General features: G+C 39.0%; 1 protein-coding gene across 2 annotated transcripts in view; it reads right to left on the bottom strand.

Annotated features, from left to right (window-relative positions):
• Window positions 1-19553, bottom strand: part of prkcaa (protein kinase C, alpha, a) — a 143875-nt gene that overhangs the window by 12549 nt on the left and 111773 nt on the right. The window contains exons 14-16 of one of the 2 annotated variants that reach the window (XM_040145306.1): window positions 10999-11079; window positions 8926-9033; window positions 2772-2912 (exon numbers count right to left, since the gene is read on the bottom strand). In XM_040145306.1, the coding sequence (XP_040001240.1) occupies window positions 2772-2912; window positions 8926-9033; window positions 10999-11079 (330 nt within the window). Of the gene's footprint in view, window positions 1-2771; window positions 2913-8925; window positions 9034-9813; window positions 10497-10998; window positions 11080-19553 lie in introns of those variants that run through there. The other variant, XM_040145307.1, reaches the window with a different exon arrangement.

The following is a 19553-nucleotide window of genomic DNA, read 5'->3' as shown; positions in this document are numbered from 1 at the left end:
GCCTCCTGTTTTGCTTTCTTTTATTTAATAAACAGTCCACATGAACTCTGTATGACTGTGTTTGTGTGTGTGTGCTGCGTGCATATATTATACATATATATGTTTTTTTTTTTTAATATATAAATATACATATATATATATAAAACGAAAGACATAGGGAGAAAGTGTGTCTGTGCTGTCGATGATCATGTGTAAACTCAAGGGCTTTCAAAGCTACATCTTACTGCGCAGCAAATTCAAGCTATATGAGATATAAATTCATAATAAATGGATGTTACATTAATTATACATTAAGATGAGCGGCTTTGAAATTATTTATGGCCCATATAACACATGCCATATGTAGCCTATGCCCACAGCTGTACAAAAGAGTGACTATATAAAAAAAAAATGTGGCTGTATTATATATCACTTCTTGGATCACTGGACATCAGAGTGACTTCATTTCAGTTTGTTGAGCAAAGGCTTTGACATAAACCTTTGACATTCATCAGTGAAAATCCTGAAGCGGATAGTGGATTACACCAATGGTATAACTTCCTCCTTGTGTGTTAGCTTCTTAACATCTCTTCTTGCCACCGTCAGCCACTGTTAACGGGAATGTTACAAGGGGCAGCAGTCAGATTACATCAGCCAAGTGTTATCTTGACTCCTCGCCTACATGAATATGTCCTTTTTAATGCAGTTACCTTCAATTGACAAAAACTAACAACATATGGAACAGCTGTTTACAAAAAATCTCTCGTATTTATCTTATGAATCCACCTGGAGTGCCGACAATACATCCTGGTAGTTAGCGTGTTGTTGACACAAACCCTGTAACAGACTGTAGCAACATGCTCTGGGTGTCCTCTGCTTGTCACCAATGTGTGCTGTTTTACGCGGCATCCCCCTGCATTGTGTGTCCACAATTAAACACTAAAACTCTTTATTTAGTCTGCCTGAGTGAAAAATGTGCTGAGACTGAGTGACTAAGCTCTGACAAAAGTTTGAGAAAAATATTCATTTACTGAAGTGTTCAGCTAAAACACAAAGGACAAGGACATTTTCCCACTTTCCCCAAATAGTTTTGGTTTTATTTGCTAAGGTTTTGGGATTCCTGCCATCTGTGACTTAAGCTGTCCTGGTGACTGTTTTAAACTGCACTTTTACAGCTACAGAATTACAAACTACAACTGTGAAACACATCATCTTTTTTCCTTCCTCTTCTTTTTCACAAGTAGTTTTACCTGTTATTAAATTTTAAGTAAATCTTCCTAGAATTATTAATGGAGATACATTTTTGAAAAGGTCTGGAAGCATTTAGTTGTAGTTCACTAGGTTTAAAAGGTACATGGCAATACTTAGAACATCATGGTCTCAAATATGCTCTCTTTGTTGGATGTCCTCTCCTGAAGTTTATCACTATGTTCCCTGTCAACTCCAAATATATACTAAATGCTGGTGGTGACTGCATATTCCACGTGGGGCTAACATTGAAGATGTGCACTTTAGTCATGTCAAAGAAAACATGCTAGAAAAATTAAAAGAGTCTACCAAAGTGAAATATCACTTTATGTATTTGGAATCAAGTTTTCACAACCTCTTTTTATTTCAGGTATACTTTTGATCAAGTTGGTCAAAGAGTTTCAGATAGCTGGCTGCTACTTCTCTATGTGTGTGTGTGTGTGTGTGTGTGTGTGTGTGTGTGTGTGTGAGTTTGTGTGCGAACTGTATGTGTGTATCTGAGTAAAATAAGGCAGACGGAGAGAGAGGGAGGGAAGGGATGGCTTGTTGTTTACAGTTAATTCACTTTCACTGCAATAAATTGTGTAAATTAATGCACAAAATATCATAATATTCCATAACATGCCTAAATCCATCCCAGCGATAGATTCTCCATGTTCTGGACACTTTTATATACCAAAGTTTATTATACTAGCAAGAAGGATTTCCTTGAGTGATAAGTGCATTAAATGAGATTGGATGAGATGTTAATGAAAACCCTGAGGAAAATGTGGCGTGCATGTATAAGGATTATCTGTAATCTGTATGTGTGTGTGTGTGTGTGTGTGTGTGTGTGTTCGTGTTGCTTTGGGGTGGGGGACCTTGGAAACATCTGAGCAGTTTGGATGTAGGGATATGAGTCCTTTCAGCCCAAACAAACAAATTTAAAACATCAATTATATAGAGAGGTAAAAGCAGAAAGAAAGGTTGTATTTGTTCACTCGTCTTGTTTATGTGTTTTGTGCTCTGAGAGGTAGTAATATGTAGTCATTTTTCATCAGTCATTACCACCATTAATGTTATGTTAAGAGTGGAATTTCTACAGATACACAAGTCCACAGTCAGGAAAACAGGCAGCCTCTAACAACTTCTAAACTGCATTTAATATTGTGTTGCGTTTGAGGGAAAATGTCAATTGCTTTATGGCACAAAGGGAGGATGTTGAAGGGCAAAAAACAAGAAGACGCGCACTGTTCTTATAGTATGATTAATAGTGTGTAGTGTGATTAATGACAAGTCATCAAAATACTGGTTAGGCACAGGTGACAAAAAACATCACTGTATTTCAACAAAGTGCTCTTTGCGCCATGTACCCAAATGGGTAGGAACAGACAATGGGTAAAAAGTGTAATGGGAAACGTGGTCTTATATTAATGAAGGCTAAACTCATGTGAAAGCGGCTACCAATCATCTTAACCTTGGCTACAGTAATTACTGCGGTATCGCACTAAATTAGACTACGAAGTGTAAATTAAACCTTAAGCCTGATTATTCACAGGACTTACCACTTTGGGCTTGAAGGGCGGCTGTATCTCCCTGTTCTGAAGGCGTTCCCAGTCGATACGTCTGAAGAAGGCATGTTCTCTGATGTCCCTCTCCCCCTCAGGGCCACAGCCCAGACGCTTGGACGGGTGCTTGGTCATCAGCTGCTCATTGTAAGAAACAAAAACAAGGACATTGAGTTACATCAAAGAGACTGCAGATGGTATCATCAAGCTGAACAGTGGTGATTCCGCTTATACCCAGGTTGTTTACTATTTGCAGGACTCAACAATGGTGTAGGATGTACGAGGGGAAAAATTTAAAAAAATCAAATTAACGGTTCACATAGTTTTTTCATTGGAATCCAGTTTTCTCAACTTCAAATAAAAATGAAACCTTTTTTGTCTAGTAAATGGAGAAAACTTTCAGTTATACAGAATACAGTATGCAGGTTTTATTTGAAGAACAAAGGAAAATAGGGTTTACAGGTTTAGGCTTTGGTTTTATCTCTCTCAAACGTGGTCAGAGCTAATGCATAAGGAAAACTCTCACTATGTTTTTCCCCCTGCTGTGTTCTTTCACTGATTTCTTTTGTAATGTTATTCCACCTCTTTTAAGGGTCAGTAAATGACAGCTAAACAGATGGGTCTCTGCTTGTTCTGCCTTTAGACCACTGCTGCCACATCCAGCCACACCACAGACAACATGGGGACACAATTTGCACTTTGTTAAAATGCGTACCAAGACAAAAAAGGAACCCACGGGAAACATAACCAACAAGAAAATCTGTCCTTGTTAAATTATGTAGGAGCCCACTAGTATTACTTAAATGTAATTATCCAAATCATGTGTCGAAAATTACTAGTAATTTAAATGTTTGTTTGTTAAGCTTGCAGTTGGAGAGCCTATACATTCCTGCTTGCATAGACATAACACAAGTTGACCCGGAGGAGCAAACAAACGCGCCAGTTCACAATTTTAAATGCAGTAAAGCAATTCCTAATCATAATGGAACATAATCACTGACTGGCTGCTTGTTTTTGTAAGTGTGTATATGAAATGTTACCACTTATACCATTTACATAAATATTTTTGCATTACCTCTCCTGCCTTAGTGCAGTGATTTGCCCTGACTGAATTGCTAAGGAAGGGCAAGGAGTCATTTGGAGATGGACCGAGAGCCTGGTGGGTTTCAGTGTTGACAGTCCAAGGACAAAATGACTTATTCATGTACCGGAGTGTGAAATGGAAATGTTGCTTTGTTTGACTGTTTAAAGGCTTAAATAGGCTGGGTTCCTGACTCTGGTATGCGGTGCAGTGTATACTTTCCAAGTGGTTTGCCCAAGGTGACAGTACATGTACACATGTATACACTCAAACAAGCACGCAAGACTGCTGCACCTCCGGATAAATCCCTAATCTGTAATGCACACCTTCACGTTCAGCTCATTCACCTTGACCGTGAAGTATATGACTTGTTAGCAATCAGGCTTTGTGTGTTCAGTGACCTTACTGAGGGGGAAGACTATTTAACCAATGTACAGTCCAACTACAGCTTCTGACCGAAGGCAGACACAAACACTTTCAGTCTTACAGTTACCTGTCACTCAGGTCAGTCAGCAGAGAATGTAGTGTATTCTGTAAAACCAGACAAAATAGTATTTGTTCCTTGCGTGTCCTGTTTAGTCTGCCGAAATCTCATCATGAACTCTGTGTGAAAACCTAAGTGGGAATAGTGAGGAAAAATAAACTTCAAGAGAACGAGACAAAAGAAAACTCAAACATACCATTAAAAAACACACACCATCAATACACATCTTCCACAATGCTAGCATATGACTGCTAGGCAGTGGTGGCTGAGAAAGCATGTTGGGTAATGTGAAATGAAATCATGACACACAACACCCACTGTTCTCTAATCTAACACAGCTACTGATTAAAGAAAAGGAAAAAAAAAACGGTGTATGGTTGCTTGTGAAAAGATGCAGAGTGCATCCGGCTGGCAGAATGCTTCAGAGAGTTGTTGACGAGGAGGCAAAAGTCATTTGCAGGTTTCTGTCTGTTCACAGGACTGTCACTGACGGTGAGAAAGCATCCTGCTGCAAGCACAGGGCTGTCACCATTAAAATGACACACCTCACACCTTGAAATGTCCTGAAAGTGACTGACTGCTGGACTGCCGCCATGCCAATCAAACACTCAAGTTTGTTTTTTCCTTTTTGAAAATCAGCCCTTTGAATTATCTTGCATCAGTGTTGCGGTGTGACAGATAATCTCTAGGAAAAAAAAAGGTGCTGTTGACATTTCATAGAGAACACTTGATCATTCTCTCTGCAAACTGTTAGGACTCAATTCTCAGTGGCTCCACCACGTCTTGAACTATGAGCAAAGGGTTTTAAGTGTACATAATTTGGAAGCCCCCCCTGCTGTTTCTGCTAACAACACGTTGGATCGTTGGACTTGATGGGATGGGAGGGAGGGGAGAGCGAGAGTCAAGGAGACAGAGCGGCAAAGAGAACTAGAGTGAGTAAAAGAGAAAGCAGATGGGGTGTCTAAGTCTGCAGAGAGTCTGGCCAGGTACAACTGTGTGATTCAGTACCATCATTATCATCTTTTACAAATAATAAACGGACTTCAATTTTACCTTCTCTGCAGACAATACCACACAAAACCTACTACCCCTTTGAGACTTAGACGAGGATATTATGCAGTACACGCCGTGGTTTTACCTGGACGCTTTTGCCTCAGTGCATATAATATCTGGTGTGAACAGTTGCAGGTACTGCACATCAAAAATCCGACTGCCTATTACAAGAGATTTATACTACATAGTATGTCTCCTTTTTACAGTTTTTTACCGTCTCTACTGTTCTCCTTTTCTGTATTAGCATCAGTTTTCTGTAAAAATCCGTTCTTCTCTCCAGCATCACCCGGCCCATTTCACTCTTTTGTTCTCTTCCTCGTTCTGCCACTCTTTGTCTCCCTCTAACCATTCTTTATCTTGTTTTCCTTTTTTTCCCCTCTCATCTCTTCTTTCTCTCTCTTTTGTGGGTCAGGCTACTGGCAAACACTATATATCCATTAAGAGGGTTGCAGCCATGCCAAACAAGGGTTGAGACACACTAACACACACACACACACACACACACACACACACACACACACACACACACACACACACACAACACACACACACACACACACACACACACACACACACACACACACACACACACACACACACACACACACAAACAAGTGGTGAAAGGAACAGGGAGACAAAGCGCATTATTTCACAGCTCACTGACTTTGTACTGCCTCTGGACAGAAATAAAACTGCTACTTTCACCATTAAATTCTTTATATGCACACAAAACATACACAAACGTGTGCTTTTCTTCTTTGCTTGTGAGCATATCTGGACATTCCAAGTATAGGAAGTAAACCTGGTTTATATAGTCATTCTCTACATGTCATTGCTTCGGTTAACAAAGGTCTTTTCACGGGAACTGAACCTGTAGGTCTGCTGCTTCTAAAATGAACCATATGATGAATGCGTCTCAAATAATTCTCATAATAAATTGACCATAATAGCCCTACGGTGAACTCCATGTCTTCAGTGACTGTGACTCAATCCACAGTTGCCAAAATTCATGCATATTTAATGTGCATCAGCTCCTCTGAGGATGAACGCGCCTTGAAATACCGGTGTTTCTTTCTTCCTTCCGAGGATTATATACAAGGTGTCAATGAAGGTCATACAAGCGAGCTTAAAGTGCAAATGAATGAGTATTCGCACAATTCCTGTACACGATTTTTGGCTAGTTGTTCATTCTGTGTAGCAATAAAGTGGGGCAGACTCAGAATTTCACACAGAGTTTCAGTGAATCCATTAGGTAAGTGTCCTAAAAATTACCTACGTCCCTTCCTCTTTCATTTGCTTTCAAAACACTCCGTTGTAAACATAAAATGAGACAAACCGGTACTATGTCCCAGTGTTCTGCCTGCTTGATTTTCACTGAGCCACTGTTCAGTTCCCTCTGTGTCTGGAGATTCCAGCAGGCATACAGCCATGGTCGCTGCATCCCAGGAGACTGTTGAGTCTAAAAAGGATTCTTACATAGAAAGAGTAACCTCATGCGACTCAGAATGCCGGTCTGTTACCAGTCCTGGTAAACACATCACAGGGGATCAGTTTAAAGTCATGAAAAAATGTCACCAACAGGGCCAGCAATGGGCTACCACAATAAATGCAAAATCACACTCTGTAATTTGAATTTGTCCATTAAGATTAGACAACTATACATACTGTGACGGAGTCGACAAACACGTTTCCCAGGGATATTATTTGGAGATGTGTGCACAAACTGGGCAGAAAACAGACCTGAGATTTAGAATGATGAGTAGGAGTGATGGGGGGCAAACATTCTTTATCCAAAAGAGTGAAACATTTCTCCTAGCAATTATATCAGTTCTGCTAAGTACAGATGTAAGTGATTCACATGTGTGTACAGAGTCTTTTGATCTTCCTCTGTGGCCGATAAACAATTTAATCTATTGAATCCTGTCCTGACACAGTTTATTATGAAGGCAACTTTGCCTACGTAAACTGCAGGCATCTGATTTTATGAGTCTTTGCACTAAACTTCTGGTATATGTATAATATCCGTCCTATTTCACTGGTTAACATCATAAAAATCCTTGTTGCCCATTAATGGCTTTGGACACTGTAGGGAAAACATAATTTCTCACCAGTGGCAACAAAACCTTACTGTACTGGTATAATCAAGGTTTGCGTCATCACTGCTACCAGCCATCTTTACCGGAATATCAATATTGTCATGTTAGCAAGAGTGGCCAGCCGTCTAACACACAAAACGCCAGTTTAGTGAAAAAGTTGTCAAAGTTAACAAAGTTTTCAAACAATTTCTAAAAATTATTTTTATCATGTTCCAGCAAGTTTCTCTATTTCTAAATGCTAAATATGCCCTGATATACCATTAAGTGTTATTGTATCAATGTGCTCCCATGCTACATGCACATTTTGATTATTTGCAAAAAGGAAACAGGTCCACTCTTTTTGCAAAAACTGATGAGCCAAAAAGGACTCCCTGATACAAAAAGTGAACGTGTTTTATAATTAATTTACATGACAGTTGAATTTGCTTGAGAGGGTTTTTTTTTTTTTTTTTTTAAACTGTCTGCTTTTTACATATAGCCAGGGTAACTGCTTCCATAGTAAGGTTTTCTGTTTGGAATGATAACTTCACTACTACATCAGTGTACGTAAAAGACTTTTTCATGTAATGCACTCTTGTGGTCAGTTGCCACATCTGCTTTTTCAGTGCAGGAAGTTATGAAGATGGTATTTAGTTAACAGTTTTGACAGCCAAAATCTCATACTTTTACTTGATTATATATTTTTATTTATTATGTAGCTGAAGATTTTATACCTATGGAACAACAAGCTTTGAAAAATGGCTACAGAGCATTTCGAAAAAACCTTTACGAAACTGAGCTCATGAAGCCACTGTGCCTTACTGTGACAGTCATGCTTGTGAGGAGTATATTGGATGACCTGATAGGTTTCCTTTCAATGTTTTAATAATGCAAATGTCAAAGACACAGAAACTGAATGGAAAGAGGTGAGGGAATTTCCAAACGAGCTCCGAGACACTATTTAAAAAAGCCCACGCTTCATTCTTACAGCAAATTCAGCGAGACTTCTCATCTGTTACGTCTCTCCGGAAAGCTAAGAAAAGCCTTACAGCAGTCTGTGATGTCAGTTGTTCTCCCTAAAGCTGAATTAGCATGGAGGGCTTGTAGCCCTCATACAAGAAGTTGTATTATTTTGGCTTCAGTGAAGAGCATGAAAGACACAGAGCTTAAAATGCTGATTTTCAGGATTTTCAAAGCAGGTGGGAAAAGCTTCTGGGAAAACAGTCCCAGTTAAACAGGACAATAGACTGAAGAGGAAGGTTTTAAGTGACAGTTTAAGTGCATTTCTCTGAATCTGTTTCTAAGGCTGAAAATCAAAACCACTGACAGCGGGTAGTTAATCTTTTATGGATGCCACATAGATTCACATATATTTATGTTTCTGAATTTAGCTTAAACCCAAAAACTGGTCGAGAATGGCAAAAGATTTTTCATGGATGACAAAGAACGTCCACTCACCCCTTTGCAGATGGAGACAGCTTCTTTTGATAGGGACTTGGGGTAGGACACATTGTGCTCCATTATGGACTGGAACAACTCATCTTCATCCTCTCCGTCAAATGGAGGCTGGGGGTGAAAGGATACAATATCGAGAGTGTTGTTTGTGTGTTATCCATTATCACACAGTGGTGAAGTGAAAAGTAAAGTATCACCATGTAGCACCCATCCATTCCCTAATGAATAAAGATGAAGAGGGCAAAAAACAGAACACAGATGTGACTTAACAGGGTGAAAAGATGGAGAACAGGGGAGAAAAGACAGAAAAAGAGCATTGAGAACAACATAGACTTGAAAAAGGAGCAAAAACAATGAGCAACAGTGGAGAACAAGCTTCAAAGGAAAACCTTGCAGGGCAAATGGAGTGGATGACCCAGCTTTTTCCCCTCCTCATTGGGTGGTTATCATCAGTAACCATAATGTGGGTGTTTTGACAATCCATAAAATGAATTATTCGTCATTTCCACTCCACTGGCCCCTTTGGCTAGAGATAGCCTGTCTGCGTCATGCCCCCTTTACCTGATTTCACATAGAGGCAGAGCAAGGGAACATCTAAATAGGTAAAAACTTTTGTTAATTGTTTAACAGCTGACACTCCCTCTAAGTTCATTTGAGAATAAAAAATATACCCATCTTCACGTTTTGCTTTGGAAGAGCGCTCTTTTGCATGTACTAGCACATTGCTGTTGGTCCTTTAGAATGGGAGTCACTTCAAAAATATCTTAATAAGTCATAAATGTCTTAATAACTCATTGAGCACCGAGTCTTTGATACATGTTTTATCAAAAACTTTTTTAAAATTCTGATGGGATGAGCTTTTTAACTTTAACTTTTAACAAATGAAAACATTTTTAAAGAATTCTCTCAAAGCTTTAATAGTTTGTGAGGAGATGAGTAATTTCAATATATTAAAACAACAACATAGCAACACTGTAAAACAAAGTCGTGATTATGCTTTTTAAGTAGTGAGTTTGTTTCAAATTTAACTTCCATTAAAATGAGGTTTTAGGTCAGTGCAGAAAACGTCCGTGTTTAGCACAGACTGCAGGTACAGCAGTCGTCATGAGAAGCTAAGCACCACATACAGCTTCTTCAGCTTCAGGGTATTGCTATGCTGGATGAATAAAAACCATACAATACATAAATACAAAAAGATTGAAAAGGAGGTAGCTATTCAATGCAGAAAACTGAGAAAATTTAGTCTGCTCAATTTGAACACAAATGCATGCATCAAAGCGCTGGGAGAACACAAAAAGGCATGGACTGGCAGTAACTCTGGTTGCAACGCAGGTCAAGCTTGGAGATCCTCCTCAGGAAGCATCGTCATGACAACATTCGCATAGACTAAGCTACATGTCCTCCTGCTCTTCAGCTGGTATATTCCATTCCAAAAGAAGCACTTCTTTACCAGCCAACAGATTGTTGATAAGTTCTCTTCAATACCTATATACTGTCCAGAACATTGGGTCATGTCCACTGGCAGCACACCATGTTGTATCCACAAATAACCAAAGAAACTGTGACAAGGTAGGCTTCCCAGTAGTAAGACAAAAAGAGAATTGTTAGATGCGAAGAGATGTGTTGCAAAAAATTACAATTTTGAATACGCTCAAATGGTGCACAAATGCAGGCAACTCCATGACTGGTTAATTAGCGGCTAATCTTCAGTGGTAAAACATTTAAAACCTGCATCCAACTTTTACAAATCTGATATAACTGTTAACACTTGAATTACAGCTGAAAACACAGACACACTGAAAATAAAACAGGGTGAAAGGTTGAAGGAGGTTTAGTGTGTATATGTGTCAATGTTTATTATTAGAGCTGGTGGGAAGGTCTATAGGAAATACCACCTGAGTACATGTGGGAATAATGTGGGTGTGAGCAACCTGTGAGCAACCTTGTAAAATTGTCGCATAATCTGTGGCAGGCAATTACATAAAAAGTACCATTTTCTGTGTGTGTGTGTGTGTGTGTGTGTGTGTGTGTGTGTGTGTGTGTGTGTGTGTGTGTGTGTGTGTGTACACCACTCACCTGTCCTGCAAGCATTTCGTAGAGCAGAACTCCATATGCCCACCAATCTACAGAGCGTCCATATGGCTGATAGGCAATGATCTGTGTAGGAAGTAAGAGAAAAAGTTCAGAAATTCAGCCTAACTCAAAAAAAAAATTCTCTCTCTGAAAAAAAGACAACTCAACCGTAATCAAGCGTTTCCAAAAAGTATCTAGTAGTATGAGGAGACTGAGGTGATGATCTATGATTAACAACAATTTAGAGATTAGAAAACGGGTATCTCTCAGTGTGAATGACGCACTGAATATAAAAAATTTAAAGTACTTGAAATCTGATTTTCTTTTACTCCTCTATGCTCAGGACAAATTGAGGCATGCTTTATTTTTTTTGTAATCTCTATGACATCCCGGTTCTGTATGACACACTGTGATCCATTTTAAGAACAAGCAGAGAATGTTACACTTAAATATTACACTGCCGGGATTTCACGTTTCAAATTTTAAAATTTGTAAATATTTCAGCACATTATTCAACCATTACAAGTTTCACCAGTTATCCCTCTGTCCTGTTGCCTCTGTCTACATATCATTAGATAATAAAGATATAACATACTATTCACTCACAATGTATACACTCTTTCTGTATCATGTACTTTGGTCCTATTAAATCCAGCACACAACAGGTCTCCCACAAAAGCTAAATATAGAGTATAAAAACTGTGGTGCTTAACATGCAACTCTTTATATGTAAATACGTATTAGGACAATGAATCATATGAAGTTTGACAGCAGCCAGAAAATCCTGTTAAACGCATTAAAGATTTACAGACAGTGATTCGACTCAGATAAAGAAAACATGTAAAGCAAATTTGCGACCACAGCTGTGACTGGGCATAAAAGTTGGATGACCCCTGAATCTCCTACATTTTAAATCACCTACAATATATTTGCCTTTGCTGAACAAAGAAGTTAAGAACCCTCAAAATGTCTGACAGGAAGTGAGCACTTGATAACATAGAGAAGAGTCACGGTTTATCATTTTACAAGACTCCAGCAGCTAAAAAACAGTTCTCATAGATGATGTGGCTGTAGCTGAAGCTGAAACAATCACTTCACACATTTTCACACAAAAAAACAAGTTCAAGATGGGAGGAAGCCATTGTGAAAGAAACTCTTAATGGCAAGTGTTTGGACATTTGAATGAATATGAATCTGTCATATTCAAATCCTGTCTTTCAACAATGTTTCGTGCCTGCTGATGAAGTTTAAAATAAAAGTCCAAAATAAAAGTCCCACTATATTATCTAAAATCTAATTAGGAAGGTCTATTACAAGGTGAGACAAAGTTAACCCAACCTCCTTAAAGGACCTCATAACACGGTCCTCACTTTTAGTAATATTAGAGACAATTTTATAGCAGGTACTGTACATCTTTTAAATCCAAATGCAATGACAAAGACAAAAAAAAAATGGAGATTAAGACAACAAAAAGAGTGTATGAATCTCCACTGAATCTCCTAAGCCCTTCTCAACTATGACATTTTCTCTGGCGACAGGAGGGTTTCCTGTGGGTAAGTCTGACATTGGCCGACGTTAGTGCTTTCTCCCACTCTGACCCTATTCACACCACTCTGAAGACACACATATTTACACTTTACACCCATTTTCACCACCATCCATTTCTCTGGAGCCTCTCCTGCCATATAACAGCGGTTGATTCAGCCACGTGCACAAATACAGTCCAAGTTCACACACAGCAAACAAGCACATATGTTAACGTCACGCATTCATGCGTGCTCACACATGAGACATACAGAACAATATGGTGACCCACACTCACAAGCATCTTTAGGTGTTTAACAGCAGTTCCATCAACGAATACATTGCTCCGTGACCTATTCTGAGTAACATCTGACCTCTTCTGCACACATGCAGCCCCAGGAGACTCCTCCAGCTTAGTAACACACACATGCACACATGCACGGACAACATAATGTATATGAATATGCAAAAACTCACATGTATACATATGCAGACAGCAGTGTGCCTAGGTGTGTGAAAGCGGATCTATCCTGTTTTACTCTATAACCTTCGCTGCTCAACACCCGACCTCTGTCTTGCCTATGCGAGTCCACGTATACACATAAAACACACAGAGGCGGACAAACAGGCCTCCGGCTCTGCCCTCCACTGTCATGATGCTGGCCTGAGGGTTGATGGGAGCCAGCTGGACATGCAGTAGATCCACGTGTTTACCATCACAAAGGCAAGCATGTGCACAAAATTGCATGCACATACACTGAGGTATCTCTGAATGTCACTGCAACTGTGAGCGTTATAGAAGCAGAGAGCATTTGTATAGCACATATTTAATGTCACAGACTATGCGACTAGAACATTTTTTATTTGATTATTTTTCCTCTAGTAATTTCAGGTGGACATAAGCTAGATGCAAATTCCTTCAAAATAAAATAATATGTCGATAACAATACTGAAACTGTCCTGTAACAGTACACTAACTAAAACTGTCTTGTATGTATATACAGTATATTCTTATATACTACCTATTCCTACTACATGTGTATCATGTAACAATGTTTACTGTGTAAAAATGTTGACTACGTAACATAACCAAGGCCACTGAACTCATCAATCAACAGTTCATCTATCTTGCTGAGAGGTCTCTACAAATACCGGGTTATTTCATTCATATTTCAGTCTAAACAGGTATCTACAGAACAGTTATCACTTCATGAGCATTTAACAACACCAGCCTCCATGTTGCACTAGTCATCTTACCCTGCATGGTCAAATCTGAATAGTTGAATGTGCCTGAACGTGTTTCTGAGCTTTATGCTATACAGACAAAAATATAGCATGAAGTGAGCTTTAGCAGGGCTTGACAGAGCCACTGAAATGTGCCACTGTAAATGTGCAGTGAATAGCCAAACTAATGCGCTTACAATTTATGTAATCGTCATGTAATTATTTTTCCACGTTCTTTTTAGTATGTGACAGCCTCTTATCACAATGCCTCTATCCTTGACCCTGGTGGACATGTTTCATGAACTTCAGATGGCCAACTACATGTAAACAACATACAGACCTTACATAACCCTTCACACGGTCGCCTAATGCTTAAAAATTGCTCTTGCAGACCCCTCAGCTGTCACAGCTCTACAGACCACAAAGATGAGGGTTGTTTTATTTGTCCTGCTCGGCTTCTGCCTGTCTGAGGCTAACGTCCTGGGACAAAGGTTTACTCCTATCACATACAGTCAGGATGAGCCCGCTGAAGCAGATAGCTTCACTCTGCTCAGAGAGATGGCAGCTTTTTTGGATGATCAGAGAAATGAGCTGCAACAGACCAAAGAGCAACTGGTGCAGCTTCAGAAAGGGAAGGGTATGTGCAGAAGGTGATGAAAAATGTAACATCTCCTGCATCCTCCTGAGCCTCCAAGTCGTCTCCTTTTTTTCATCACAGACTTAATGGCAAATATAGTATTATCCCTGAATGTTTCACATTCACTCATACTGCATTACGTAATATGTGTAATTTACTGTACAGAACAGACAGTTGCTGACAGTCTGATGGAGGAACTATGGAAACAGGTGGATGCACTAAAGAAAGGCTATACCGGTAAATTTGGATAGAATTGAAATGAAAGCATTATTATATTGTGTTTTTTTTTAAAATAACATTTGTATAATAAATATGTACAATAACTATGCTATCTTTCATCTGTTTATCAATAATTAATTAATTAATTTATAGTTTATGTGTATTGTCTCAAACTTCTCAATTTTTGTGGCAGCTGGTGAGGTGTATGTTTGTTTGACATCCATTATTTCCATTATTTAAAAAAGACCACGAGGCCAGGCTGAGAGTTAGTGAGATGCAGGTAGAGGAGCAGAGGAGGCAGGTGCAGCGAGTCGTGCGGCAGTACACAGGTAACGTACATTTACCAATAACAAGAAACATGATCTACTTTTTTAAAAAGGCTTATAATCAGAAGGGAGAAAGAGGGAGCTATTTCCATTTTTTGTGTTCTAGCTATCAATCTGTGTTTTAGTTGTTTGTTTCCTTCGTTTTTCATTTGTGTACTATTATTATCTTCTTCTCATTCTCACTAAGCAGAACTGGAGGCCAGACTGAACGCCAGTGATTTGGAAGGCCAAAGCAAAAGAGTGGAACAACTCCAGAAGGAAAGTAAAGGTAATAAAACAAACAAGTCAATTATTAATGACCAGTAAAGTAGATTCCCCTCCCATCTCAGCTCATCCGATCTCACTTCATGATTTATGTTTGACTGAATGGTTGAAGTCATGCAGTATTTATTACCTAATTTGTGACAAATAGAGTTGAGTGCCAGACTGACAGAGCTGGGAAATAAGCTTGGAGATGCGGATACAGACGTGAAGGCACTGCAGGCAGCTGATCGAGGTAAATGAATTGCAATCACTGCATGATTATGTACATCAGTGAATGCAGAATATGTTTTGATTCAAAGGTAGAAGGATTATTCTTTTGCTTTCTTGAAAGAGGAATGTGAGATGGCTTTTTTTGTCGAATTATCTGTGTGACCTATTTCATGTTTTATTCCTCCATGTAATGAGCAGATTTGGAGACCAGACTGAATGCCACTGATGCCCAGGCAGAGACGCAAATAGCCCTGGTGGCACAATTACAGATGGAAATTAAAGGTACATCAACATGTGTAGAGATTATTATATTAGTACTACCACATTGCTAATCAATGATTGAAAAATTGGAAGACAACAGGCTAAAGAATGCCGATAAGGTATCGTGCTGTATTTAAGATTGAGAAAATAATACATGATTTTTATCATTATAACTGTCAGAGTTTGAGTCCAGACTGGATTCAAGTGAGAGTCTCGAGGAAGAGCTGAATACCCGGCTTAAAGACACTGAAACTGAGGTGGAGGCGCTAAAGACTGTGGATCAAGGTAGAGTCAAAGACAACAAAAAGGAAATATGGTCAGATCCTTTTTAAAATACTTTTGCGCAGAAATCTTTGTTTGTTTGTTGTTTTCTTGTTTATTTATTCTAATCATTCTATTCTATCTCCCATCCTCACTGAGAAGAACTGGAGGCCAGACTGAATGTCAGTGATTTGGAGGGCCAAAACACACTTCTAAAACAACTGCAGAAGGAAAGTAAAGGTAATACAACTACCAAGTCCATTATTAATGGCTAGTAAAGTAGATTTCCTCTCACCTCACCTCAGCTAATCTCAGCTCATGATTTATATTTGACTGAATGGAAAAACATGCATTATTCATTTGCTCATTTTTTAACAAACAGTGTTGAACATCAGACTGACTGAGCTGGGGAAGAAGTTTGGAGATGTGGACACAGGTGTGAAGGCACTGCAGACCGCTGACCAAGGTAAATAAATCGCATTTTTACGGCATAATTCAGTTGAAGTTATGTTTGGAGGTGTAAAATCCGATTTTGTCTCGACAGAATTACTGTATTTGTGTGTTTGATAAAATTATGTTTTATTCCTCTATGTGATGAGCAGAACTAGAGGCCAGACTGAATGCCACTGATGTCCAGGCAGAGATGCAAAAAGCCCTAGTGGCACAATTACAGATGGAAATTAAAGGTAAATAAAACAGATATAGAGATGATTGTGCTGTTACAATTATACTATGAGTGAATAAGTCATACCAGAAGACTTAAGAACAGGCTGTTGAAATCAAGATTTAATTCCTATCCTCATTTTAACTTTCAGAGTTCGACTCCAGACTGCAAACCAGTGAGAGTCTAGAGAAGGAGTTGGCTGCCCAGCTGGGAAACACAGAGACAGAGGTAGAGGTACTGAAGCATGTGGATCAAGGTAAACAGAGATGGCTCAAAATGTAGAAATTCTTCTTGAGTTGCCACATGGAATATAAGATATTCATATGAAGACTATTTGCGGCGTTACCTACTGTGTCCCTGATGGATATATCTATCAATTTTCCATGACCTTTACATGATTAAGTTAGAGCATTTCAAACTACAAATTTTTATCTCTTTTCTGGACTGTTAATAATTTGTCTCAAAAGGGATGAAAAGACCAGTCTCCATTCTAAAAAAATCCCGATACTCCCTGACCTTCCCAAAATATGAGTCAAATTCTTTGATTCTCCAAGTCTCAACAGGTTGAAATTGTATTACTGCATTGTCATATTATCTCATCTCACTATTAACTGAACTCATCTGAGGTCATATTGTTTTATTGTCCGCCAGTGAGAGTCTGACTGGGGAGCTGAGGGTCAGCCATGAACATGCACTGAGACAAGTACAGGCACTTAATACAGCTGATCAAGGTCAAGAGAACAAAAGAATGCCTGTAGCACTGATGCTGTATATTACCCACATATATTTGTCTAGCTGAAGACTTGATAGGTTTTACCCTCCTGATCTAATCCAACAGAGCTGGCAGCCAGACTGGGACCCATTGAAAGTCTGAGTGAGGAGCTGAAGATCAAGACTGAAGACACAGAAAGGGAGGTGAAAGCTCTCAAGACAGCTGATCAAGGTAGCCTTTTTGTTTTTGAAGATTACATCTAACTATGAATGAGTAATAATTTTATTTGGGTGATTGAAAAAGACTGATTCAATCTGATCTCTTCTCTGATTTAAATGAGATGTAGTGGCTGAATTCATGCATTTTTTTTTTTCTCTATCTCAATTCTTCCACTAGAGTTTAAGTTCAGATCAGAAGCCATTGAAGGCTTGGCTAAGGAAATGAACACACGCCTTGGAGTTACTGAAATTAAGGTTGAGGCACTGGAGAGAATAAATAAAGGTAGCAAAGTACATATTCAGTGTATATTGTATCTACAATTTATATTTAAATGTACCGTATATTACAGTAACTGTGACCACAATATCAATAATTCACAATTCATAGTCTTCAATTTCCTCCCTCTAATCCCACAGACTTAGAGGCTCGACTGAATGCCGCTGAGATCTTGGGCCAGGAGATGAACACAAAGCTGGAAATAACAGAGGCTGAGATGGAGGCACTTAAAACAGCTGATCAAGGCAACCATCTCAAATTTGCTCATATATCTGTTCCCCGTATATGCACATTCGCATAAGGCTTTAAACTGTATTATTTAGTTACCATTTTGTTTGTTTGTTTGTTTGTTTTTTGTCATTTAGCTTACGTCAGGGAGATTTTATTGTGCTTAATATATTTTCATGATAGAGCTGGAAGCCAAACTGGAGACAAGTCTAGCTGTGCAAGAGGAAATGAAGAATAAGGTTGACCAAACAGCTGCAGCCCTGGAAGAAGTGAAGACAACAATGTCTGAAGGTAAATAAGTTTATACATCAACATGGGAGGGATGAAGTTTGGCTTAAAGTAAATGGAGATGAGATGCTCTTTTTTGTAGCTCAACTTTCTCTTTTAAGGCAACATACAGAAAAAACACATTCTAACACAGTCAATCATGTTTTTTTGTTTATTTATTTATTTATCAGATAAAGTGGCTTTCTCAGCTGCTTTGGAAGAGAACCAAATGCACATCGGGCCATTTAACACTGAGACCACTCTTGTCTACAAGAAAGTTATCACCAACATTGGTGACAGCTATAATCCCACAACAGGTGATGTATTACAGTAACCTATTTGTGTCATTGCTGAATTAATTTACGTCATAAAACACAAAACAACACTCTTAAAAAATGTCATAGGAAGATACAAACATCTTTGCCCAGCTCCTACATTGTTCTATATCTCTTCCTACTTCACTTCATCTCTTATGAACCTGGGGGTTGTTTTTCTTGCCCTGTCATTGCTAAGGAGAATTCCTGCGCTTACTCTTGGAAGTGGTAAATTCTGTGATGCCTCTCAATTAGCCAGTCCATTGTGTTAATGCTTCATTCCTTTTGGTTCTTCAAAAATCACTTATCGTCCTCTTCCTGCTTCGAACTTCCTGTACAGGAGTCTTCACAGCCCCAGTCCAGGGAGTTTACCACTTCACCCTCTACTCTCACGCTAACGGTGGAAACCCTGGCTTTTTACTGCTGTACAAGAACGGTGAGGCAGTTGTGGGCACTGCTGAACACCCGACTGGCTCCGATGTCACTGATAACGGCTCTAATGGAGTAGTGCTGCTTCTTCAGAAAGGAGACCGGGTAGATGTGCACATGGAAGCCAGGTCCTGGGTCTGGGCAGACAGCGATCGCAACCTCTGTACCTTCACTGGTATTCTGCTCTACAGTATGCCCAGTGTTGTGCATACCGTTGTGTAACTTTACTAGTGCAATCTGAATTACTTGCCGACAATCACTCAAATCAAGCACAGAAAAATATATTTTGTTTCTGTGTATTTGTCCATTACATTACACTGATTCAGATTTAAACTGCACTTTATTAAAATAAACAGATGCTTCCAGTCATTTGTTTCAGGACTGTTTTTTTGCGTTTGGGTCAGTTTAGCGTCAACAATATCACTGAGAAGCACATACTGATCCAACTTTATTTCAGTCAAAGCTGTTATTCAGATGTGTTTATGCTAACATTCTGACTTTTATGATTCTCCATAAAAATCCA

Source organism: Xiphias gladius, chromosome 15 (genome assembly GCF_016859285.1).
Source record: "Xiphias gladius isolate SHS-SW01 ecotype Sanya breed wild chromosome 15, ASM1685928v1, whole genome shotgun sequence".
Classification (NCBI taxonomy): domain Eukaryota; kingdom Metazoa; phylum Chordata; class Actinopteri; order Istiophoriformes; family Xiphiidae; genus Xiphias; species Xiphias gladius.
This window is presented reverse-complemented; position numbering and strand designations above follow the sequence as displayed.